This window comes from Tympanuchus pallidicinctus, unplaced genomic scaffold, assembly GCF_026119805.1.
Source record: "Tympanuchus pallidicinctus isolate F22 unplaced genomic scaffold, pur_lepc_1.0 scaffold1, whole genome shotgun sequence".
NCBI classification, from domain to species: domain Eukaryota; kingdom Metazoa; phylum Chordata; class Aves; order Galliformes; family Phasianidae; genus Tympanuchus; species Tympanuchus pallidicinctus.
In genome coordinates, this window is record NW_026294618.1 from 71,184,356 (window position 1) to 71,210,278 (window position 25,923).

The following is a 25,923-nucleotide window of genomic DNA, read 5'->3' on the forward strand; positions in this document are numbered from 1 at the left end:
TTGTCTACACCACTTGAGCCTTTGTTTCTTCTCCTCTGTGTTAAGGCGCTTACTGAAAATGGAATGTGGGATCTGCCTTTTCTAATCTGGAGTTGACATCATTTTTGAAATACTTGTAATTAAGCTGTACCACTAAAAATGATTTGCGATTGCAAATGCAAGCTCACCAGTTTTTCTTCTGTGAGGCAAGATCATTCTTCATCTGCTTTGTCCCGGTGCTTTGCCTTGAACTGCATGGTACACATGCTTGGAAAACACATGCATTAATAATTCTTATTAGTAATTCAGCCTTTGAGCTTTGTCCCAGGAGATCATTGCAATGGAAAAGTAACAGTTACTAGCACTGACAGTGACAGAGGCACTGAATATGGAATTAAGATTGTAGTGCCTTAAAACTGATTCTTTTGCACCTGTTGTCTTTGCTCTGCTTGAACACAGTAAGCCTATTCATTCCGTTTCATACTCTTTTATGAAGCTGTACTACAAGTTTGCCAGCAGTATTAAGAGCAAGTCAGACAGTGAATACACACTGTGGGATGGAACAGCAAAAGATGGTTTGCTTTTTAAGGGGTGTGAAGTTACAATGGGTATAACACCATGCGGGTTTCATCCAGCTCCAGTGTCCTGCTGCAAGTTGCATATTCCTGAGGCAAACTGACTTCCCTGGTCTGCTTTCCCCACCTTTAGTGATTTGTGGCCTGGGGATTTCTTGAACCTGTACCTGTATTTTGTACATAAATGCACGGAGATGTCTTCTGAGAATTCATATAATTTCTTTTAAAATCTATGTAAAATGGTAGCAGTTACATACTATGGCAAAAATTTCCAAGTTCACCTCCCTGTGTGTTTGTGATCAACTGTCATGTGGTTTTGATTCTTGCCAGCTAATTTAGTCTGATGTAGTCCAATTTTTTTTTTCTGATCAGAAGCTGTGAGCAATTGCTACCTACAGCTTTCTTTGTTTGCTGCATGCTATCAGGTTTGTCACTAACCTTGTTTTCCTGCTGAAGAGCCTGAGTCTATTAACTGCGCTTTGGGCTGAGAACAGGCTGTTGGGAGCAACCTGCTTGTGTCCTTCTCTGTGCGTTCCAGTTTTATTATATGCAGTTTGAGATGATGAACCCAGATTGGGTGCAGTATGAGGGATGGATTTTACACAGTGAGATGATGTTTCCTGTTTTGTTTTTTAGGTTTTCTTTTTATAAAAATTCTTAACGTTTGTTTTAGTTCCTACTGCTGCTGTTACTTTTACTACTTGAGAATCTTACTTCAAAGTGAATCCCATTTTCACAACCTGTCATTCGTGGGATGTTACTATTCTGTGCTCTCTTGAACTTGGATGCTTTCTTTTCTATCTCTTCTTGGTGAATCTCTTGTGCTTGTTTAATATCTACTCACATAATTGCAAGAAAGTCGTGACACTGCAGGTACTTCTCTCTTTACTTAGAAGTACTTGGAATTTTATCAGTAAACTTGTTTGTTTTTATTTTTAAAAAAAGTTGATAGTATTTTCACAATGTTTAGATCATACAGTTATTTGCAGAAATCAAAATTGTGTGGAATTAATAACAAGAATGGCAGTTTTGTTTTGATTCCCATTGAATTAATTTACAAACTCAATCTTTTGTAGTTTTGTTGCTAGAGAAGATGGAACATGATGACATTTGCAATAAAACTTTGAAGATTACAGATTTTGGTCTGGCTAGAGAATGGCACAGAACAACCAAAATGAGTGCAGCTGGGACGTACGCATGGATGGCTCCAGAAGTTATCAAGTCCTCCCTGTTTTCTAAAGGAAGTGATATTTGGAGGTAAGAAGTTGATCTACTATAAAGACCATATTCAGTAGAAGTAAGCTGAGGTTTTTGAATGAATTTCTATTTGATATTTTTTTCTTGATGGATTCCTAAGTTATTTCAGGGTACGGCAGGTATAGATGTTCTAAGGAAAACATTAATTTTTCAGCTTCTACTTCTGATCTACCTTTAGTTACTCATGACTTAAAAATTTGAAAGAAAGAGAGGGAAAATAGCAGAAGACCATATTTTTGGAAAGAAAGAGAAACCCTTAAAAATCTGTTGGTTAAGTAACTTATCTTGAATATTAGTATGAAGAGTGATACGCTCTTTATGTACTACCATATGATTGATCAGTAATGGTATGTTTGCTCCAAATCAGATGGCTGAGAAGTCTCATTCTTTTTAAAGAAATGGGACCATCCATCCTCCCCTTGCATGCCCATTTAATAGAAAAAAAACTTGGCAAACCAGGACTTTATCAGATGTTAACTGAAGTTTGTACTGCTTTCTAGGAATCTAAAATGTGATCATGTGTAAAATTAAACAGCTGGTTTTTAATCTCCATAGAGATTTTGCTTCTAGTAACTGTAGTGAGAAGAAAAACTGTAGTGAGAAGTAACTGTAGTGAGACATAAAATTATTTTAAGGTGTTCTCTAATTTGGAAAGTGCATACCTCACTATGTTAAGCTTGTGAATATCTCCTTAAAGGCATTTTGATGGATCAGATAAATAATATGGTTCTCAATACTGATGCTGTTTTTGAGTGACGTAGTATGGGATACATGTACTGAAGAAAGGTATTTTGGGGGAATAGTCGTGATTGCGCTATAGCCTTTAAAAGTTGCAATGCCTCACTCTGAAAAGTCTCCGTTTCGTTTCTTTTTAAAGTGTTTTCTCTGAGAATGATCTTAAGGAAGCTATTTGGGGAAGGAGGGGAGGACTTCAATCTTTTTTCATGCCTTTTATGCATGCTCTGTGTTGCATAGTTCTTAAATACGGTCTCATTTTGTGTAGATGCTTGATATTCTACAGCATGAAGTAACATTTTTGGTGTTCTCAGGATGATTCTGTATCTGCACTGCTGTTTTCTGACACCCATTTGTCTGCAACTGATTTTCAGCATGTTGTTTACATCAGTCTGAGTTGATGACCGGTTCAGAAACATCATTGGCTTCGCTCTTTTCCATTCTTTCTTTCTTTTTTTTTTTTCTTTTTCTTTTGCGGGGTGGAGTTTGGGTGTAGGCGTTTTCCCTAATCAGCTGTATTCCATGCTTAATTACAGGTCCTGTCCAGTCTTGTTGCTGTGATTTTAGGTATCTGAGGGGGTATGCTTTGGTGCAATTATTTTATATTCTGCTGCAACATTAGTTTACATTTTTGGAATCTACAGTATTTCTCTTCTTCGCCTTCTCTCCTGCACGCCTCTCTTGTAAAAATGTAAGTATTTAGTTCAATGATGGACTTGTAACAGGAGAGGTTTTTAAGTAGAAAGGCTCTGTTTTACAGTATAGTTAAGTCCTTCTTGGCTTCTAAAGATTTTCTGCTTACTGCACCTCAATCTGTTCTGTTGCTTATCTTTACTCCTTTAAAAGGCAAACAAATAATACTGCAAGTCTAGTAATACTCCAGTTGTTGGAGTGCTTTTTATTTTAAAGACATCGGGTTACAAATGTAAGCATGGGTCTCTCAAAGACAAGAATATATTTAAGAAACAGTTTAAACTGAAGTTACGCATACTGAGTACTGAGTTTCCACAAGATGTCTTTAGACCACTTATTAAAAATAAACAAAATCCTGAGCAGTTGAGGCTGCTCAAATATGATTGCATTTGCAAGCAGCATTCCAGAATCAGACAGTGCTGGGGTTTGTTATGGCAGGGTTTTCATACTGTCTTGCAGGCAGCATTTTCTCATGTGTCATCCTAGGTAGCAGAATGTGTTCTTTCTAGGCCCTGAACTTGTATCCTTCTGCTTCACAAACCCAAATTGTAACTACTGTTTTGGGGAGTCTGGAACTGTATACAAAAACAACAAAGAGGAATTCCACTTTTTCACTCCTATCTTTCCATCATTTATTGCATATTTCAGTCTTGGTATGTCAATCTTAGGTAAGAAGCCTGAAAGTGCAAGTTCTCAACAAAATCAGAAAGCTCTTGCTGAATAGCTGCCTTTGCCTGGCATGTTCGTATACTCTTTAAAGGGATTCATGTGGCAGTGCATAGTGACCTCTGCTTCAGAAGATGAGTTGTAAAGTAAAAGAAATTTTGAGAACTTTGATTACTTCCATTTTGATCAGCTTTTAAAAAACATTGGAGCAGCAAGTTATTTCTGGAATGCGATATAGAAAGAAAGGCTTAGATCACATTGAACAGCAGGGGAATAAATTTTAGTGGCCAAATTGTCTAAGGAACAACTTACTGAAAGCATTAGTTTGTGACCTTAATGTATAATTTGGGTGTATTTGAGTGCCTGTATTTTTGGGGGGGTTCTTTTTTTTCTTTTTTTTTTTTTTTTTTTTTCCTTTTTTCCCTAAGATGTAAAAGGAGATGGGTTTTACTCCTTAATCTTTTACAAATACTATTTCTTAGTACCTCAGACTGTACGCATAGAATGACTGTATGTGTGCTGGTGAAATTTAATGCACAAAGTAGCAACTTCCATTTTTGAGTAATAAGTAGTGGTTGTCCTGGATAATGATGGACTGACTAGCACCTCCCAAAAGCAGGAGGACTAGAATCATCTGTAGAATTCTACCCCAGCCCATGCTGGCTCTTGGCACTTGAAGTTAAGACTACCTTCCCTAAAAGAGGTTGAAGTGTTACGATCACCTGTTTGGCACTATGGAAAACTGCTAAAACTGTAAATGTAACAAAAATTAATGGTGTGATACAAGTCTTTTGTGAAAGATGATTTCTTTTTATTATGATTCTGATTAGCTTCAAAATTCATGCTAAAATAGATACATAATAGTCTGAACCAGGGAATTCCTTGAATGAAAACCAATCTTCACTTGCTGGGAGAGTGTAAGATTATTTTTTAATGCTTTATCTAAATGCACAAATAAAACAATCTTTAATAGAGTTTTTCCATCATATATAAAACCAGAAAATATTGTGTTTATTATTGTCAGAAGTACAACCATTTTAAAATGAAATTGGTCTTTGGAGTTTGAGCATATGAGTGGATGTATAGATTAGAAAAAAAAAAGAGGGCAATGATCAAGAATCCTAAGATTTTTTACTTTTATTGCTTTTTTTTTTTTTTTTTTTTTTTAGGAATAAACAGTACTTCTTAGCTTTTAATTCATTGTTAAACCTGTGAATTCATTAATTTCCTGAGATTTTTATGGTGACTAAAATTTCATTGATGAACAGAACTTAGATAAACAGAGTGCTGCTATTTAGTTCAAACTGCTTCCTGTGTAGTTACTAAACATGTAAGAAATATGTTCTGTTTGTGCTGAAATTGTGTAGTTTACTGGCTTTGTTTCTTATTTACTTATTCTCAAGTGGTTCAAGGTTTTACACAATGCTGAATGACTTTCAGAAGAAGGCAGTGACAGTAAAAATGACCAGTTACATTCTTGTTATTCTTGTATTCACATCTGCTGTAGTTGGGGTTGTACTTCTAGTACTTGGTGGTACTAGGTGGGGTACATAGAAGCAGTGTTGGATGTTAAGGAGTACCCAGCCCTTACCTCTCTCACCAGTGCCATGTACATTTCTTAGAAAAGTCCACCGTAGGCTCACATCTAAAGAAATTCCTCCTTCCACAAAAATCACCGAGACTTACAACTTTCTCTGTCGTATTGGAATAGGAGATCTAAAATAAAAGCAACTAGCATGCTGTTCCAGTGTTTTGCTGGGGGTTGGGTCATTTAAGCAAACACTGGGTGTACAATCCCAAAGACAGTAAAAACAACACCTGGCTTTTCATCTAGACTGGAAAGCATAGCAGAAATTCTTATGGTTACTCTTGCTGCAATAGGAATGTCTATGATTGTTGATTTCTATACGTGGTGGTAAGAAAAGTTCTCACCAGCACCTTTCATAGGAGGCAGTACTGTTTTTCTTTCCCTGTATAGGGAAACTAGTTGTGTGTGTAACTCTTCTCTCCCTACAAATCTGAAAAGATTGAGAAAAAATTAACAGGCCTTTATATAACAAAGAAGGGATTAGATATGCTGGGTTTTAGTCTGTGTTAATTAGGAAAAGAGAAAAGGCATGTAGAACCATAGGATCATAGAATTGCTCAGGTTGGAAAAGACCTTAAAGATCATCAAGTCCAACCACAGCCTAACCATACTACCCTAACTCTAACAACCCTCCACTAAATCATGTCCCTGAGCACCACATCCAAACAGTTTTCCCTAGGGAGCAGTACTTAACAACCTTTTCTGTAAAGAAGTGTTTCTTGATATCCAGCCTAAACCTACCCTGGCACAACTTGAGACCATTTCCCCTCGTCCTGTCACAAGTGAGAAGAGACCAACTCCACTCTCACTGTAAGCACCTTTCAGGTATTGGAAGAGAGCAATAAGGTCTCCCCTCAGCCTCCTTTTCCCCAGACTGAACAGCCCCAGTTCCTTCAGTCTCTCCTCATAGAGCACATTCTCCAAGGCCTTCGCAAGCCTTGGTGCCCATCTTTGGACCTGCTCCAGCACCTCAATGTCCTTTCTGTATTGAGGTGCCCAAAACTGAACACAGTACTCGAGGTGCAGCCTCACCAGCACGTCTAGGAAACTGAAATCTTTGGAAAAGTGTCTGGCCTGAATGCCCTGCTGAGGTGGTGGAGTATTTTTTGTTCTTTTGTTTGACTTTGGTGGTGCAAGGATCACTTGTTTTCCTCTGGTTCAAACTTCTTGTCCTAACTGAGATTTATGTGACACTAGTGTTTATAGAGAAGTAACTTCAGGTTATATTTTGAGTCCTTGATGTCCATGTTTTTTCAGCTAGCATGTGACAGTAGGATAAGATTGCAACTAAGTGACGTTGAATTTGGTTAGTTGTATTGGAGAAAAGGTGCGAGATGATTGAAGTGGTGCGAACTCTTTAAAGCATTCCCTTTGACATGGAAAATCATCAAGAATTTCAGTACATGGTTGAATACATACTTGTTTGTTCTTGATAAAATAAGGTGTCAGTGTTCTGAAAAATAACCATTTAAAAATTACTTTTTGTAGTTATGGAGTGTTGCTGTGGGAACTGCTTACAGGAGAAGTTCCTTACCGTGGCATTGATGGCCTTGCTGTGGCTTATGGAGTTGCTGTCAATAAGCTTACTTTGCCCATTCCATCCACTTGTCCTGAACCATTTGCAAAACTAATGAAAGGTATATGTGTTTTTTTTTTCTACCTATTTATTTAAATAATTAGGGGCTTGGGGTATGTATCAGTGGCTGTAATAGTCATAGAATTCAAAATAAGCACCATATTCTATAATGCAGTGCATATAAAATACTTTGTTCTTTTAGAGGCAGTCTGGTGCAACAGACTATTATATGCTTATGCACAAGTCATGCAGTATTGAAGTACACCACTTAGATTTTTCAGTGGTCACAGAGTATACTTTTTCCCTAATTTTAATGATTTGTTTTTACACTCAAATTGCATTAATTTTTCCTAAAATATGGGTCAGTGTAAGATAGATATGATAAATTCCCAAAGGGAAGAACTGAAAATAGCATTTTCTCATTGTTTTTTGTGAAAGTAAAAAATGTTTTTGACATGCTCTAGAGAGAAAAAACTCTTGCTCACTAATGGGTGTTTCCTCATATATAGTCTCTTTACCTTTTGATAAATACCTTTTCTATGTAGTACTGCTAGTTCAGCTATTTGAGATCCTAAAGACTGAGGTGAAAAAATCTGATTATTAACTAAAACCGGTCTTGAGGACAGATAGGTAGATATCACTTAGGGAAACAGAACTAGGGAAGCCTTGCAGAAGAAGGTTATAGTGTATCATAGCTTAAAGTACAATAGCAAGTAACTGGAAATTCAGTTTTATTCTTCAAAAAGTTGTATGTACTATTAAGCACTGATGGGATTCTAATAAATTCTAGAATGCTGGGAACAGGACCCTCATATCCGACCATCATTTGCCATAATTCTTGAACAGCTTACTGCCATTGAGGGGGCAGTAATGACTGAAATGCCTCAAGAATCTTTCCATTCCATGCAAGACGACTGGAAATTGGAAATTCAGCAGATATTCAATGAATTGAGGACCAAGGAAAAAGTAAGTTCGTTTTCCATTTGCATGGCAGTGAAGGAGTGGTACGTGTATTGTGATACAACAGATTTAGATATTTGAATTGTAGCTTCTCAAAATAATGCTAGAAACCTGATTTAGCTAGTGAGACACAAGCGAGAGGATAAACTACATGGAGAAGATTTATTCTCATTAAAACAAGTTGTTACTTTAATTACCTATTTTTGTTGGTGAATGTACTATTCTTAAATTCCATTAATGTTTCTCATCAGTATTTTCTTGACAGCACTTTAACCGTCTTGCAGCGAGCTTACTTAAGAACAAAAGGTTTTATTATTGGTTTTCTTGAATTGCAGACAACTTGCTTTTCTCCATTTTTCTGTAAACAAATCAATACAGTTCTGAATGCTGAAACCATAATTAGAGGTACCTCAGTTGAATAAAAATGTTAAGTTTATTAGGAAGCAGTATTATTGGTGAGTGAGGGTTATGGTGTGATTAGTTCATTCAGAAATACAGTTGAAAAAGCAACATATGCCACCTGCTTCCCCAGAGAAAATGGTTTGCAGATCAGGCTTATAGACTTCTTAGAGTGTTGTTTTTTTCCTGAGTATTTGGATGCATCAAATCAAATGCATTATCAAACAAACCAGAGGTTTTTTTACTCATTTTTTTATAGCCACTGCAAGTTTTCATGGTTTTTATTTCCATAAATTCAAAATGGTTAATAGCTATGAGTAAATCACAGATTTTTTTGAGATCACTCTTAATATCTCCATTTTAACATAAATGTTCACATTTAATTACGCTTTTGAACTATAGTAGCTGGCCATTCAATTCTTTTTCCATTTCATTTAGAAACTAGAGCAGTACCAAATGTGAAAATTTACTCTGATGGATGTGTGAGAATTTATTAACAAACATTGTCTTTAACCAGCTAGACCTGTCTCCTACTTTGAAAAAAAAAAAAATCTTGTAGGCAAGCTGGCTGGCCTTAATTATCTTGTTCTGTAATTTTCATCGAACAGTGCATGTGAACTCTATCAACTTGATAGATGTATGTGGTTGGTTACCATCCTAGTTATCTGTTCTCTGTCCTGTTGTTTTTTTGTTGTTGTTGTTGTTTTCACCTTCCTCCTAAGTATTGTTAAATGTCAAGGCCATCAGTCCAGAATCTTTTGGCTGTTTCTCCTTAAAACTCCGGGATGCAGTGTCTGAAGCTATTTGTCTTCATGTTTTGTTTTTAGTTGTCCTTTTGAATCACAGTTAGAAATGCTTCTGGCAGACATGGATGTCTTCCTTGCAGATCTCTTGCAATAATACAATTGCCTGGTGTACATTGTTATTTTTCATTAAGCAAATACATAATAAGTACAGAAGAGAATTGAGACGCAGGGATTTGTAGAGAAATGCTTATTAATCAGACATTTAAATGTTGACTGTGCCCCACACCTCTTTTTACCAAGTGCCGCAGATGGCTACTTGTGGGCTATTAGATGATGGTGGATGTGATGTTGTGGATCTTCTGTAGTGGCATCGGTGCATGTGATTATTCAGATTTGTCAATTGCTGCCAAGTTTGTAGTATTCTCAATAATAGTCTTCCTTATTTCCAGTCTGCCTTTGTTCCTGCCCTCTGGTTTTCCCTCTTCCATTTCATGTCATTGAATTGAGCACGTGTTAGCCATGTTATCCATATGCTCCCTGCCTACACATTGTTGGAGCTGGGCTATGTGTCTCTCTAGCTGTCAGATTTCTTCCTTTCCAGCTGAATTATGGTCCCTCTACGAAGAGAAGAGACTCTCATTTTCACTTGCTGTGAGGCCGCCAGCCACTGCCAGAACCCTCCATAGGGCCTGCCTTTGTTTTTTCCCTCTGCAGTGACTGCTCAACCAGCCATTTTCTCCTTTTTGCTATGGGAGCGCTTAGAACAGGAAAAGGCATTCCCATTCAGGTGTGTGTTTATTTTCTGGAGGCATTTGTCCAGCATGAGATTTTCTCTTGAAGAAACTCCCACTGACTAAATCAAGCTGAGTATTAGTTAGCACAGATTTTTGTGGGGAGAGTTATATTTTTGATGTAAAAGTGAATTAAGCTTAATTAGGGAGAGGAAAAGATTAATGAAATTTACTTCTCATATGCCAAATTACTGCACGTCCAAAGGCATCTGCCCTAATTAGGTAAACTTGTTGAAGAATGAAAGCATATAACTCTAACTTAAACAAGTTATTAAATGTTTGTGCTTGCTTAATTTAACACATTATCAATTTCACTGACAGATACTAGGGAGAGTCAAGTTTATGAAGCATTAATATAATGATTATAATAAAATGAAGAAAGAACAACAACAACAACCCTGTGTGGAGTCTCATTCCCTGTGAAGGAGAAACTTCTGTAGCTGGAGGAATTTCCTCAAGGGCTTGCTGTAAATGAGTGATGGTGACACCCACTTCAAGGAAAGATTGCAATCTTTTGTGATGAGCATTCTTGAGCAACTTAAATATAGAACTCTTTCCTAGCTTCCTTATAATGAGTGTTGTAATTGGAGAGTGGTGCATAACTAATTGCAGTAGGTCTGTCTTTAATTAGTTTATTTGGAAAAGAGTAAATACTAAAACTCTCAATGAGGAAACGCTTTCATTTTCTAGATTGTCTGCCTTTTCAGTACAGACCTTCAGTTTTTTCCTTGTTACTGAGCTTTATGTCCTGGGATTGAGAATGAGAAGTGCATAGTGAAGAGTATCTCCCAAACCTTTGTAGTAATAAACATCTTTTCTATTTTAAACTCTTATGTACCTTTATCACAGAATCACACAGAATGACCAAGGCTGGAAGGGACCTCAAGGATCATGAATCTCCAACCCCCCTGCCACATGCAGGGCCACCAACCTCCCCATTTAATACTAGACCAGGCTGCCCAGGGCTCCATCCAGTCTGGCCTTGAACACCTCCAGGGATGGGGCATCCTACCTTTATCCTAAATTTTAATTCATCTGTCTTCTGCTTCCAACTCTTTTATTTGTTCAATTTTGACTGGACAGAAGGAGGAGAAAAGTAAAAATTGTCAGTAACCTCTAAATTAAGAAGTGTTAAAAGTGATTAAACACCCAAAATTTTACTTGCTGGCACGAAGACAGGCCCCTTTGAATTCCCAAGAGGCATAATTACCTTTTGCCAAGGTGTGTATGTTAAGAAGAATGGATTTAAAAGGAAAAAAAAAATACTTTTTTGAAAAAGTTGTGTTGAAACAGGCTCACTCAGAATTAGCAAGCTGTCTAAAATGTGTCAGTCAATTAAATTAAATTTGAAACCAGCGATAAGCAGTACGTGTATGCTAATTGTAATGAAAGAACAAGTATCTCTCTGAGGAGCAGCTGCTTCTCACTGAACCAGAGTTTGATTTGATTCAGCGGTAAACTGTCTTTCTGAAATCCATGGCCTTTTAGGCAGGAACAGAGAGGGATGGTTTTTGCGCTTGTTTGAGAACATCAAATTGATACAGTTCAGAGGCCACCTTATTTGGAAGGAGTGTTGAAAGAGTAGATATTTGCTTTATGCTGGTAGTATTTCAATAAATGCTGGATGTTAGATGAGGAATAGTGCTAGTATATGACGCTGGTGGATACTGATGGCCAGAAACATGCAGTCTGCTCTCCTTTTATAGGAAGAATGTATGGTGATGGAATTAATGAGTTTTAATTAGAGAAAAAAGGATTCCTAAATATCTAGAACTCTTAGCATAGCTTGATTTCTGTTGCTGAACTTCTATTTTCAGTTGAATTACAATTTGGACAGATGTTGCACAGTCATCCATTAAAATGAACAAGTTATCCAGTGAGAAACATAGTATCAGTCACATCATAGCTTCTCCTTTTCTCAACTCTTAAAATTCAGGCATATTTTGACAGATTTTTTTTTTTTTTTTTTAAGTTTAAGATCATTTTCTGGTTGTAGGATTACAGTTGTTTAGTAGTTTACCCTTGGGAATTTACTTACCCTAAAAATTAATGAGCTTTCTTGCTAATGCTTTTCCGAGAAAGGAGAAAAGATAAAAATAAAATCTAAAAGGCAAAAGAACAACTATTGCATGGGTTTGATAGTTTGAGAGTCCATGTGGTGCAACTCAGTGGTTAGCTATTTGATGCTACACAGATATGTGCTGCTTTTTAATTAAGAAACAGCTGTCTTCTGTTTTATGACTTAGTTTATCCTATTACACTAATTCCCATTCATTATAATACTGATTGCTTTTTCAGATAGAAAAAGCCTAATACATGGTTGAAAAACAGGAAAGGTTAGGAAAATTAAGATGAATGCATTCACTTGTTTTCATCAGGTCATTCTTTTTTATTTAGTGTATGGAAGTTATCTAAGAGAAGCCCTCGTGGGATGGGAGAGTCTCTGATGTGAAGTACTTAAAGCACATTTTGTGCTAGGCTGTAAGCTGATAATCTCTGGTTTGATATGTTGTCCCCGTTTCCAGTGCTTACCTAGCTTAAGTATCTCAAGTTAAATGCTTCAAAGGAAATCTGTATAATGCTTGTTTGCATCCAGATACAGAATCTTCACTTATGCAGAGTGGTCAACTGTCAGGTCGTATGTGTGTGTTAAATATATATCGTGAAACACATAAGGAAATACAACTTACTGAATACTTGCAACATCCTTTAATACAGCTTTTACACTGTTACTCAGTTTCACTTGTGCAAATCTTATTTTTAGGAGCTTCGATCACGAGAAGAAGAGCTGACAAGAGCAGCTCTTCAGCAAAAATCTCAAGAAGAGCTGCTTAAACGGCGTGAGCAACAGTTAGCAGAACGTGAGATCGATGTATTGGAGCGTGAACTGAACATCATGATATTCCAGTTAAATCAAGAGAAACCCAATGTAAAGAAGAGAAAGGGCAAATTTAAAAGAAGCCGGTTAAAACTTAAAGATGGACACAGAATTAGTTTGCCTTCAGGTTTGCAGTTTTCTTTTATGTTCACAACATATATTATGATTAAGTAAGCAGGCTTCAGTGGTTAAAGTTTTCAGTTTTGGCTGATATTTTCATTCATTTCTAGTTTCTTCTACCCCAAATAAGTGCAAAGGATGTGGTAAAAACCACTGTTACATGCCATATTTTTTGAGGTAGTCCCTATCTCTGAGCAGTCTTTCACCTGATTCAATCAAATCCACTGTTTCTGGAAGGAAAGCATGAGAACTTAAAGATTTAAGCTGTTGTCAGATTGATTGTGTTGCCTTATTAATATTGCCACTAGATGTCAGCAGGCAAACTCAAGATTATGCCCATGATTTGCGAGCCTTCACCATTGTTAGTAGTACTCTGGAGGCGGCTGGATCCTTCCAGTAGTTTCTGAGTCTGTTAATTTATTACTAATGCCCCATGTACCTAATGCTACATTAACTCAGTGTGGACCAAACTGTAACTGTCTGGTACCTGGGAAGAGACAAAGAATGCACAAATATTTAGGCATGTTTCACTAATGCTGAAAGTGCTGTCCCATTTCACTTGCTTTAAAAATTACAGTAACAGAATTACTACAAAATTCCCAGAAAGGCATATGATCCTGCTCAAAGTTTTAAGTATTGGTTTAAGCTGAATCACAAGCTTAAACTTAATATTTGTTTCTTTTTTCTTGATTCTGCCCATATCTTATTTGAGAAAGTTTTATCTGGAGTACTGCTTAGCTCTTTGTTGTCGAGAATCATCAAGATTAACAAGTCCTAGAGACAGTTCTGTTGTAAGAAAAACATTCAGTCTATAATTGCACTGTTGATAGGGATTAAAGAAGGGCATATGATCAAACTTAATTTCATTACATTTTTTTCCTTTCCAATATTTGTTTTATTACTTTGATGGAAATATTGGTAATCCTATATTTTGGTGTCTTGAATTTCTACAAATTTGATGAATATGACCTCTTTAATGCAATGTATTTGTTTACCTTTTGTGACAGCAAAACCTTTTGAATAACAGCTTGTGATCTGTATATGTCTCAGTTTTGAATCCAACTGGATGTAGCTCCTTTTGTTGATGTTACTGCAAATCTATTGTACAGAGTCTGCGAGGGTGTGAAACAATTTGTTGCATTAAGGATCAGAATTTGTCAATATATTTGTATGAACATCTCTTGTGTTATCAAATGTAACTCATTATATAATTTTAATTGATTTAGTACAACAGTACAATCTATTGAACATTCTTTATTTAGAACATTTTTTTTTTTTAAATTATTTCTAATAGATTTCCAGCACAAAATAACAGTGCAGGCATCTCCTAATCTGGATAAAAGGAGGAGTTTAAACAGTAACAGTTCTAGTCCATCAAGTAGCCCCACAATAATTCCTCGTCTTCGAGCCATACAGTGTAAGTCTCCAACATTTCTGATTGTTCGTCTAGTCAGTACAGAATGTTTTTTTTCATACTCTCACTGGAACACATTGGTAGTGTTATCAATTTCAGACAGATTTTTGTTCACCAGGTTCCTTTGCTTGTTCTAACTTCTGCAAGCTGTTGTTTGATGGGAAAGAAAATCTTGCTAAAATACTAATTTTCAGCAACTCAGAACAGCTATGGATGTTTTAAATCATATATTTTGTTAATAACTTATGGAATTCATTTGCATGCAGACGTAGATAAAACACCAAACAATCAAAAATTACAATGGCAAAATGCAAAACATGCTTCAAATGTTATTCAGGATGGAAAACGAATTTCTATTAAGTTTACTACAGTTGCTAAATGAAATCAGTAGTTGTTTGAAAATAAATAATAATATTCAGAGAATAAAGCAGTCTCATAAGCTGGAAAAGCGGATTGATCAACCAGCAACTCCGCTTGCTCAGGAAAAAAGAAAAGTAAACTGTAAGCAAATATAAAAACAGAAGAAAATAAAGATGAAATCTTACATCTTACAGAAACAAAAATAAAAACAATGGTTCTTGTGCTTGACAATCTAATTATTCTCTGTATAGTGGTGACAGAAGGAATAGTGGAGGTAGCAGTTATGAATGTGGAAGGAAACCTGTCATGTTTTTATAGTAAAGCCCACCTTTATATTTGAGATGACTGTATGTAAATGGGGTAAATTCTTATGTGATTCATTGCCTGCTTTTATACTGCTTAAACTGTTGTGCAGAGTAGATTGTCTGGTTGCCCTTATTTAAAGTGAAATGTTACATGAGATGGAAAAGCCTGAAGTTTCTCTCTATTTAATATCAGTAGAACACTTGCCAACTGGTTGCTTATGGATGTGGACTAACTATTGTTGCCAAAGGAGTTTTCTCTGAAGGAAAGTAATTCAGAATCTGTATCTGACATGCATATGGAAGATGAGAAATCAACATGCATGCTAGTTTTGTTTTTTTCCTGCATGCTGTTTTGTAGCTAGTTCACAGGCTTCTGTTTCATTTTTTGAACCTAATTGAAACTCCAAAACTTGGATAGAAACCAGATCTCTCTTCTTTGGAAATATCTCTGCTTTATGAAGACCTTTTTATTAATTATTCTCTGAAGGTGAAGTGCTGCCTTTTCCAGTTGAATAAATACCAGAATTGTTGTTGCCAGAACTCACACAGTTCACTGGGTAAATACTGGGTAAATACTGTTACTACCCATATGTTGTGTGTAACGGAGAGAGATGGAAAATTTGAGATTGAAGGCAAATTCTATGAGGAAAGCTGTGGTGAGCTTTTTTTGTGGAGTTCTTAAGTCTTACTTACTGCAGGAAGTACAGAGAGGTTTTCCCTTGTGAAATATCATGACTACATATAGACAAGACTGTCATGTTTTCTTTTATTTTCCTGGTTCCGTATAGAAGTACTTGGAAGTGCAGTAAATTGCTGGTATTGGCACAATTCTGAAAGCTTGAGGTTTTTTGGTTTTTGGATTTTTTTTTTTTGTAGGTAGTGGGTTTTGCTGTTTTTTGTTTTTTTTTTTTTTCTTTTTTCTTTTTTTTGTGATTCCTGGTCTGTGTAAATGATAGCAGTGCCAGTCTAAATCTTTGCGTAAGTGCTCAGTGCTGCTGGAGACTTTTTGTTCTGTTTGAGCAGGCGTTTGTTTTCGTAGGATTAGAGCATAAAGGATGACATAAAGGCTCTCCTTTAAAAGAAGCAATCTTCTGGTTTTGATTTTAGATCCCTAAGCATATCACATCTATCAGGAGTATCTAGGTGAAACAATTCAGCTTCCACACCCATCTGCACCTGTGCAAAATAAATTCTTTCCCACAATAATGTTTTAACTTGATTTCACTTCTAAGTATCTTTGTTTCAAGAAGACTTCTTTGAACAGAGATGATTTGAGCAGGCATTTCTAACAATTGGTTGCTTGATTGCTTTGCTTTGTCATCAACAATTCTAGCTTCAGAATGTAAATGCTTTGTATTTTAAAATAAAAATTTAGTTAATTGTAAATCTTGTGGTTAAAATCAAGTTCAGCTATGTTTAAAAGCTGTTTTAGGGAGAGAAAAAAAAAATACATGTTCAGTAGTCCTGAAACTGTTTGAAATAAGGGAGTTTAAAGAAGGCAGGTAGTTTGCTGTACTACACAAGCAGCTGTGTATGGTGAGGGAGGACAAGAGTGCAATGGTTCAGGAGTGACTGAACAGCTGGCAAGAAAAAAACTGCCTCATTAATCATGCTGTTGTAACAAGCTAAGTTACTGGGTTTTTTTTTCTCATCTCCATCATAGCTGTAAGCATGAGTAGTTGCTGTCAAGTTACTTCTTCAGTTAGTACATACAGAAGTCTACTTGTCTGAGACTGATCCTAGAAAGAGGAACCTGTAAACCCTACAGTACAAACCCTCTATTAAAAGATGCTTGGAGCCTTTTTAGATTTGGGCTTTACGACCAGAAGAAGGAAAAAAGATTCCTTTCTGAAACCAGCTTGACTAAGATCTCTTAATTTTTCTTCAGTGATTCCCAGTACAGATACACACACAGCTAATGGCCGAAGAAACAGTGTATATGTGTACCAGCAAGATGTAGATATCACAAGTGAATGTGAACTTCCCAGTGGGGTTATGAAAAAAGGCAAGATTTTATTATGTTTCAAAGGTGCTGGTTCTGTTTAATTTCACAGCTGACCTGAAGTGACGGACTAAGCATTTAATGAAGAACTGATGCTTTACACCCAAACAAATCATACTTTTAATGAGAGAAGATATTAATCATTCTCACAATTGGAATATCGTTTCAGTTGATACCAATTATTCCACAGCGTATATTTTCTTCACTGGAATTTAAGTGCTCAGTCTAATTCACTTGTCTAAAATACCTAAGTATAAGGTTCTCAGTTAAAGGGAGCAGATAATTTTGTTATTTTGCCTTTAATGTGGGTCTGTTGTCAGCTCATACATTGTTTTTCTTGCTTGCTCATCTTGTTGGTTCAGTGCGATTTGTGTGGTGTTTTCTGTGAAAGAGAAAGCCTCAAATTTTGTTTACTACTCTTTCTGTTACTGTATCAGAATGGCTTTGTGGTAGAGAAAGGCTGTTCTGTCAATGTGTACGAAGATATATATTTGTAGTATATATACTTACATGAAGGTTTTTTGTGTTTTTAAATCCAATCTTCAGTAACTTCAGATGAAAGCAACAAAACTTGGGGAAGGAGCACAACTTACCACCAGGAAGAGTTTGAAGAAGTGAAGAAAAATTTTAAAAAGAGAGGTTGTACATGGGGACCAAGTTCAATTCAAACAAAGGATCGTGCAGATTGTAAGGACAAGTATGTCTACTGCATTTTCTTTGATAATACTAGGCATCCTTGGTAACTAATTCACTGTAGTAGGTGATTTCTTGCCTTTCCTCAGACTGTGCTGAAGAACTGCAAGCACAGCCCTCAGTAATATCTTCCAGTGCAATCACATAAGAATGACTGCATATGTGAAGCACAGTACTCACCAGCAGCATCACTCACATTAACCAGCACAGGTTAAGAGGGTTCTGAGCGTCAGCTGAGCACGTTTATTTTCAGATTTTTTTTTTCTGATTGCTGAAAATTTGAGGTTGGCTATTTTATGATGAAAAAGACCCTCTTCCTTTTCTTCATACAGTAACTTCAGTGCGTCCTTTTTGTGTGTGTGTGTGTGTGTGTGTGTGTGTGTGTGAAGACATCCATTCATTTACCTGGTTAGTAAGCTAGTCAGACCATCCTACTGAAACTGGCTTTGTTATTTTTGTTTCTTTGAAAACTCACTGTTTGTGATTCTGATTGTAATTTATTATATTTGTGTCGCTTCCTTGAGAGTGCGTCTGTTGTCCAGGTTTTCACTGACTTTTGTTCTTCAGTCGATAGTTAAGGTCCATTTTTCTTTTAGTTTTTTTTTTTTTTTTTAGCCTATCATATCCTGAAACTTTCTTGTTAGTATAAATTCCTGATCCTAAGCTATGTTATCAATTTATAGTCTTAACACTCTATGCTATTTCTTACATGCATTTTTTTAACTTTGAAAAGCTTTTCTGTTTTCAAGTTCTATATAACTGTTTATAGTTTGAAAGGAAAAGTAACCTCTTTCTTTTTTAAGTATGTAAGCACAGTATCATCTGAAATATCAAAGTACCTATCATTGTTTCAGAATAAGACCCCTTTCAGATGGCAGCAACCCTTGGTCAACACTTGTAATGAAAAATCAGAAGGGTGTTCCTCTAGCTTCGCTGTTTGTGGACCAAGGTAAGAGCTGTGTTTGGAAAAAATGGAAATTACCACATGATGGCATTATGTCTGTTCCAGAGTTACAAAGCACATTGTTCCTCAAATATTGTGCACGTTATTAAAAGTTCTAATGCTACAGATATAATTCAAATTATAAAAAAAAAAATTGTAACGCTAAGTGTGAAGTAATCTTTAGCTTTCTATTACTAACAGCTAACAGACAGGTTGCATGAGGTCTGCCATAGCATGCAGACTTTTTCCATGTTTTTGAGTTGTCAGGCTGATCTGTATGTTAGGTCTGTGGTCACTGCTGTTTAGATTCTTCTGTAAATAAATACATTGGCATTTAAATAATCATTGATGAGTGCTATTGTTAGTGGCCTCTGTGTACTCAGTTTAAAACTATAGTTAAAACCTGTAAGTCTTCATATTTTTCCAGGTCTTAGTTTCCTGATTTTTTTTTTTATTTTTTTATTTTTTTATTTTAGCAATATTTATTCTTTAAATGTTCAAGGAAAAAAAAAAAAGTAGATTGCAAATCTTTAAGTTGGTTACGTGACATTTTGGGATTTACAAGAAACCACGAGGAAAAAAAAAAAAGGAATATATTATCTTGAAATACAGCAAACAAGATATTGCATTTTATGTCCATTCCTAGAATGTGCTTTAGCTATTCAGTATTCATTATAATTTTCACATTTATGTGTGCTTTCTGTATGACAGATAACTGGAAAAAATACTGCTATCAGGAAAAACAAAGCAAAAACAAAGAAACAACTGTGGTATAACTTGTAGTCCAGTAGCTATAGATTTATGTCAACTGGAAGAGAAAATAGTAAGCTGCTTGGATGTTGGTGGGGTTTTTTGGTTTTGGTTTTTTTGTTGAGGAAAAAAAGACTCATGTGTACTGGTAGGACTATTAAAAAACAGACAGACAAACAACAGACAAAAACAAAAAAAACTCATAGACTAAACAGAGAGCAATTCTGTGGGTTTACTAGCATGTAGTAAACCCCTACATCCAGAGAAGACTGAACAAGTTTACATATTTCAAATATTTCCATGTTTGTTCTATAGTGCTCAATAGTTTCCGATAGAATAAATCATGTGAGCTATGTGCACGTTCCATTTTTTTTTGTCATTAGGTGTGAAATGTCACATTTGCTCCTTACTTCAGACGTAATTAATTGGAAAATATTCTAGCAATTCATTTGATTTTGGAACACAGCTTCATTGAAAGTGTTGCAAAGAATCTGTTCCAGATCTTCTCTGTCACTTTATGTTTATTAAATCAAATAACTGTAAAGCATACATGAAAATATTTTTCATGTGGTCTAAAAAGCACTACCAAAAGCATGCAGAAGCAATATTCTGCTGAAGTTTGAAAGATCTATTTTTCCTTTCTAAAAATTAAGCTTATGCGCTAAGATTCATTTGCAAGCTGCTCCTGCTAGAGTTTGCCTTTTGAGTTACGTGAAGTACGACATTTGTAATGAAATAGTACTTCATATGTTCTAAAGACTAAATAGAAAACCTGAAAATGTTTAGGCTTAGAATGTGAACTCAAAACTCAAAATGTGAGTCTCTCTGATCTTCTGACTACATCTAAGGGGAGCATACAAATCTCAAAATTGATAACTGCAAGTAAGAGGAAATCCTGGTGTACATATGCGGATATACGTGAAATAGTTGAATTGTAATTCTAAAGTATGTTGTAATTTTTTTCAGATGTGTGCACTGATAAGAAACTTCTCCCTGAAAGTTTGGACAGTAAAAGACCAAAGTCAATTAAGTTGCCAAGTCAGGCCTATATTAACCTACCTCTTTGGAAGGATGATCAAGGAGAGAATACAGTAGAACATGAAAGCTTTGAAGAAGGAACCTCTGCCAGTTCTACAAATAGTACTCCTCAAATGACACCTACAAACAGTCTGAGCAGAACACTGCAGAAGAAGAAGACTGATTCAGTTCTTTATGGTTGTGCAGTCCTCCTCGCATCTGTTGCTCTGGGCTTGGATATTAGAGAGCTGAACAAATCACAAGGTCCAGATGAACTCTTGCCTAAAGATGAGAAGAAGAAACGTGATGGAATATTTCAGCGTGCTTCAAAATTTCGCAGGAGTGCGAGCCCTACAAGACTGCAGTCCAAAAAAGAGGAAACGGGTATTCCATCCTTAAATCCAGCAGCAAGTACTGTGAATCTTCTCTCTATGCCCTCCATTTCCACAAAATGCCTACTTCAGTCTGACAGTGAAGACGCGTTTGTAAGCAGTGTGCTTGGTGATTGTGATCCACATAATTCTAATGAGGACTTTTTATCTTATGAAACTTATGAAAATAAAAGAGAACAGAGAATACAGATGGCTCCTAATACAGTTTCTGCACGATTAAAAAATCAGCCTTTTAATCTGTGTCTGCAACAAGATTCTCAAAAAGTTCCAAATGCTTCCTCAGTGAAGACGAGTGTGTTGAGTCATAGACGAACCTTATCAGATGGGAACAATTTTCACACCACAGGTAGGTGATTGAGAATTTAAAATGTGGGGGGATTGTTAACTTCAGAAACAGAAAATGTAGGGGAACTAACCATTCACTACTGACTGGGTGTTTATCATATGTTCAAGTGTTAGGTCAGCCTTCATAAATGTATGCAGTTAAGCTTTAGGTGTCCAAACCCTAAGCTATCTGCACTTGGAATAGTATCCTGTTACAGGGAAGGTATTACTAAGATTCAAGTGGAACAGTTATTTCCTCAGGTATTGCAAAAACAGATTTCCCTAGCTTTTTTGTCAGCAATAACATGCTTTTTGTGTGAAAAATTCATAACACTGAGAGAAATGTTTGCTTGTTTCACAGTCTGCATATGTGAGGGAATTAGCATCATTATAATACTATACATTTTTAAGTTCAAGAAGAGAGAATCTGATATGATTTGATTTGCTTGTTTGACTGAAGAGTTGTCTTATACTCCGCTAATCTTTGAGCTAAGCTGTTGATTAAAAAAAATTAATTTAAAAATGACTTTAAATTTGGTTAAGGTGCAAGTGGATTTGTTCATAGTTAATGAATTCTTGAAAAGAGCAGGAGTTCTAAACTGCACTACTGGTGTTCTGTAGTGGCTTAAATGTAATATCTGTGCGTATGTAATTATTCATAACAACCTGACAAATATTGATGGCTGTATTCTACTGTTAATATTCATCCAAGAACTGGATGATTAATTCTTTTTCTTGTTTCTAACAATGACATAGAAATTGTTATATTCTCTAACAAAGTATAGAAGAAAGATTTCATTGAGCACCGCTGATCCTTCTTTAGGAAATTCCCCACAAATGTATATGAATGTCTTAATTTTTTCTTTTTTTAAGAAAAAAAAAATCATTAATGCTTGTGGTAACACAGTTTTGCAAATGGCAAAGAAATCAAGGAGGCAAAGAGTTTAAATTCTTCTCTTGTTTGTCTGACCTTTTCATTCTGTCAGCTAATGGATTTGCTTCAACCGATGATGTCTCCAAGTTGCCCATTCTTTCAGTTACTGGAGCTCTACATTCTCCGTCTCTTCAAAGAAGCAGCAACCACTGTGGTATTTCAAATGAAAAACAAAGAGCTATGAATATTATATCAAGGCCTCGACCTTCTTCTGTTAGAAGTAAAATTGATCCATGGCAGATTCTTCCGCATATTATGAAACCAAACTCTAAAGACTCCAAATGCTTAGAGGGCAGTACGGATCCAGACGTTCACCTCTTGCCAGACACTGAGGAAAGAACTAACTGCCACATGCCCTCATTACTTGATATTGATGTGGAAGGTCAAAATAGAGACTGTACTGTGCCTTTATGTCGAATGAAGAGCAAAACATGCCGGCCGTCTATATATGAACTGGAGAGAGAGTTTTTGTCTTGAGTGCCTTTCATTTTAAATATTTTCTTTTTAAAGGAGAACAAATATAAACTTCTTGTCCACCTAATGCTTTATGCTGCTGTTTTTTTGATGTACTGTAACAAATAGTACCAAAATTATTAAAGCGGGCAGCTAATTAAGGAAGTGTGATAGGTGCCTTTTTCAAATGGAATCCCAGCTAGTACTTCTAGAAGCACAATACTTCTTAAAGTTCCTGAGCGTATTTTGAATGATTAAAATAACATACTCATCTCCCTCTGCAGCGTTACATACATGTTCTATAAATTTGAATTATTTTTCTGGAAATCTAACTTTGCACATTGAAAAACTGAAGGACATGTGGTAACATTGTGTTCACTCAAGAAGAGTTTAGCATAAGGAGTTATCTGCAGCTAGCTTCTATATGCCTTGTAGAATTATGAAAGGGGTCAAGGGCTTAAGATGCTAGTATAGAAAACTGTTCAGTCCCCATTAATGGCTGGTTACATTTTGGCATGTTATACTGAAGTTGGTTAAGGACCAGCAGCTGCATTTGCAGTCTTTGCCCTTGGTGTTTGAGAGAACTTTCAGCTGTGTGCATTAGTTTCTTCAGAAAGTTTTACTGCTTATGTAAACACTTGGGTTTCAGCCACTATATTGATTTGAGAAAGTAAACTTTAATATTTTGATTGGATTAAAGGTATTGGACATGCTTTCTAATGTGAAACAGCATTCCTTGTAGGTAAGGATACACTGGAATGTAAATATTTGTACTCTTAACTTTTTGAAGACTGCAGTGTTTGCACTGAAAAGAATATTCTTGGCTTGGAATTTTTTTTTTCTTTTTTGTATGATGGAGAGGATTATGCCCTCTAGCCCCTCTTTGTTTTTTGAAAACTCTGCTGCACTTTTTATTGAGAAAAGAATTGATGGGATTAAGAATGACTGTTTTTTGGGGGGGGTTTAGGTGATTCAGCAGTGCGTTCTACTGCGCTCAAATTTTTGAGCAGCAAAAAGGAAGCATTTTCATTATATAATTTCTGAAGCTTTTCTTCCTAAATTTACTACTGATAGCCCCCTTAGAAATTAAAGGGCAAAGAGATGTGCTTGGCTGCTTTTCAGAGATACAACAGTTTCATAAAATTGCAAATAGTTAATTGTGGTGGGAGGCTTAATCTTGATTAAAAAATAACAATAAAAAACCTTAACAGTTTATTTACAATTTCACTAAGCGAATAAGTAAAACCAAGTGTACAGTCTCTTTTATTTGATGAAAGCATTTCTAGAATGAAAGGAACATCCCTCATATTCCAATACTTCAAATCTTAATTTGCATATCTTTTGACAAATAGTCTTCATAAATAAAATTGGGTCACATTAGAGCAACATTACCATGTACTCCTCAGAGCAGTACTTTGCTGAGGCTTTTGTTGTTTGTTCTGGGGTCCAAGTGTTCGAGGGTTAAATAGAATACACATTTACTTAAAAGCTTCAAAGCCAGGAGATTAAAAAAAGGAAAGTTTCTATTTTAAGGCTGGTATGCAGTAGGTTGGTTACTTTGAGAATGGTAGGTAACTAGACATACAAAATCATGAAATTGAAATCACATAGAGCGGAACACAGATAAATATCATTTCCCAGCTACCTAAGTGAAAGTAGGAAAGGGTTTCCTTCCAATAGTATTTTAACTGAAAGTGAAGACAAATAGATTAGTTGTCTGTAAAACTACATGCCTGCATAGCAGATTATTACATTTTGTTCAAACACTCTTATTTCAGTAATCTTATTTCCTTGTCAACGTTACTCAAGTTACATGCTGTTCTTTGACTTTTCTTTAAATTCAGTTTCATCAGTACACTTCAGTAGATGAAATCTATTCCAGTTCTGATAAAAAAAATGTTTTTGTAAAACAGTTGTGTAATGCACATGGATCAAATCTTGAATCTATTTTGCTAGTCCATTTATCTTCAGGGCATAATTAAAAACCTAGAACATTATGTGTATTTCAACTCTGATCAATTACTCTGATGCAACACTGAGAGCAAAGGAGTTGATTGTATTATATGTTTCTAAAGAAAGTGTCTCTGTTTTGCTTTCTAAAGGAAAATCTCAGGTGCTGAACTAATTTTGACTTACAAACTTCTGTATTTAAAGGTTTATATCACTTGTGGAATTTTGCACCCTTCATTTTGTAATCAGTCAGCTTAAAATGCTCTTTGTGGGCTATATTGTTTTCACTTATCAGTGGCTTATCTCATTGTTAAACAAAGACTTCTATTTCTGTTCAGTTGATAATTTTGCTTGAGAACGGGTCATATTATGACCAGCCCAGTGTATTATAATTAATTTAGAAGTATGTATTCCACCTCTCAATCTGAGAGGGTTTAGGTAAGCCAGCTTAATTAATTTTTCTTTTGTGATGCAGTCTTTCTAAGCTTTAGTCCATAGAACTTTATTCTTGTTTTTGATAGTTCCATAGGCCAGTCTTCACTGAATCTAAAAAAGAGAAAAAGAAAAATATTGCAATCGTGGTTTTGCAGTCTGTTTTACTTGCCACCAGAGAAGCTTTTTATGAAGTTAGAGCTATCTGGTATGCTTTAAGTAATCTGTCTTGTTTGAAGTTATATTTATTTCAATGTAGGTTAATAGTCTGACCAAATAATAAATTATGTTGATTGTTTTAGCATAAAACTGAAGGTGCTCACGCTACAAAGATTAAGATAAACACTTGACATGCTGTTTTACAAAACCTGATGATTTAAATGTTTTTATTTAAAAAATAAATGTTTTGTAGCTACTGGATTGCAAAGTGACCTGCATTTTCTTGCAAAAGATATATTTATAGTATCTTAACTTTTACAAATGGGTTCTCAAGGGAATAGCCAGGAACTGTAGACTACTGCCAGCCTATTCTTGGAACGTTAGGGTGCAATTGTTAATTTAAGATTAATTATCTAGCTCGGCAGGTGAATATTCTTGTTATTCTTGTATTTGATGTGGGCAGAAACATACAGTGTGAGCTTTTTCTTTCTTTTCTGTGAGCATATATATTTTGGGGCTATTATAATGATAGCTGTGTATTACAGAGTTGTTAGAGTAGTATTGAAATTCTGTAAATGAAGTTTGCACCTGATTGAGCATCAAAAATACAGGTAAGGATTTATTTGTGTGGTTGTTGTTAAGACAAATGGAGCAATGATTTTTCTTGTAATATTTTCTGTGACCTTTTTTTGTGAGCTTTCCTTTTCCATTCTCCACATTACATTATGGGCTTTTTAGCCCACCTTTGGATAGGGAGATGAGGAAGTATCTGTTTGCACAGCAACAATATAATGAAGTCTCCAGTGGTGCAGTGAAATTCAAAACTGTGAGC

The 25,923-nt window shown here is 35.7% G+C and overlaps 1 protein-coding gene across 2 annotated transcripts in view; it reads left to right on the forward strand.

Annotated features, from left to right (window-relative positions):
- The window catches only part of MAP3K21 (mitogen-activated protein kinase kinase kinase 21), a 43,390-nt gene extending 18,038 nt beyond the window's left edge, over window positions 1-25,352 (forward strand). Inside the window, exons 2-11 of one of the 2 annotated variants that reach the window (XM_052682022.1) lie at window positions 1,631-1,811; window positions 6,982-7,130; window positions 7,860-8,035; window positions 12,730-12,970; window positions 14,258-14,380; window positions 16,931-17,047; window positions 17,591-17,741; window positions 18,592-18,686; window positions 20,397-21,185; window positions 22,150-25,352. In XM_052682022.1, the coding sequence (XP_052537982.1) occupies window positions 1,631-1,811; window positions 6,982-7,130; window positions 7,860-8,035; window positions 12,730-12,970; window positions 14,258-14,380; window positions 16,931-17,047; window positions 17,591-17,741; window positions 18,592-18,686; window positions 20,397-21,185; window positions 22,150-22,574 (2,447 nt within the window). In that variant the 3' untranslated portion in view covers window positions 22,575-25,352. The remainder of the gene's footprint in view (window positions 1-1,630; window positions 1,812-6,981; window positions 7,131-7,859; window positions 8,036-12,729; window positions 12,971-14,257; window positions 14,381-16,930; window positions 17,048-17,590; window positions 17,742-18,591; window positions 18,687-20,396; window positions 21,186-22,149) is intronic. The other variant, XM_052682028.1, reaches the window with a different exon arrangement.
- The last annotated feature ends 571 nt before the right edge of the window (window positions 25,353-25,923 follow it).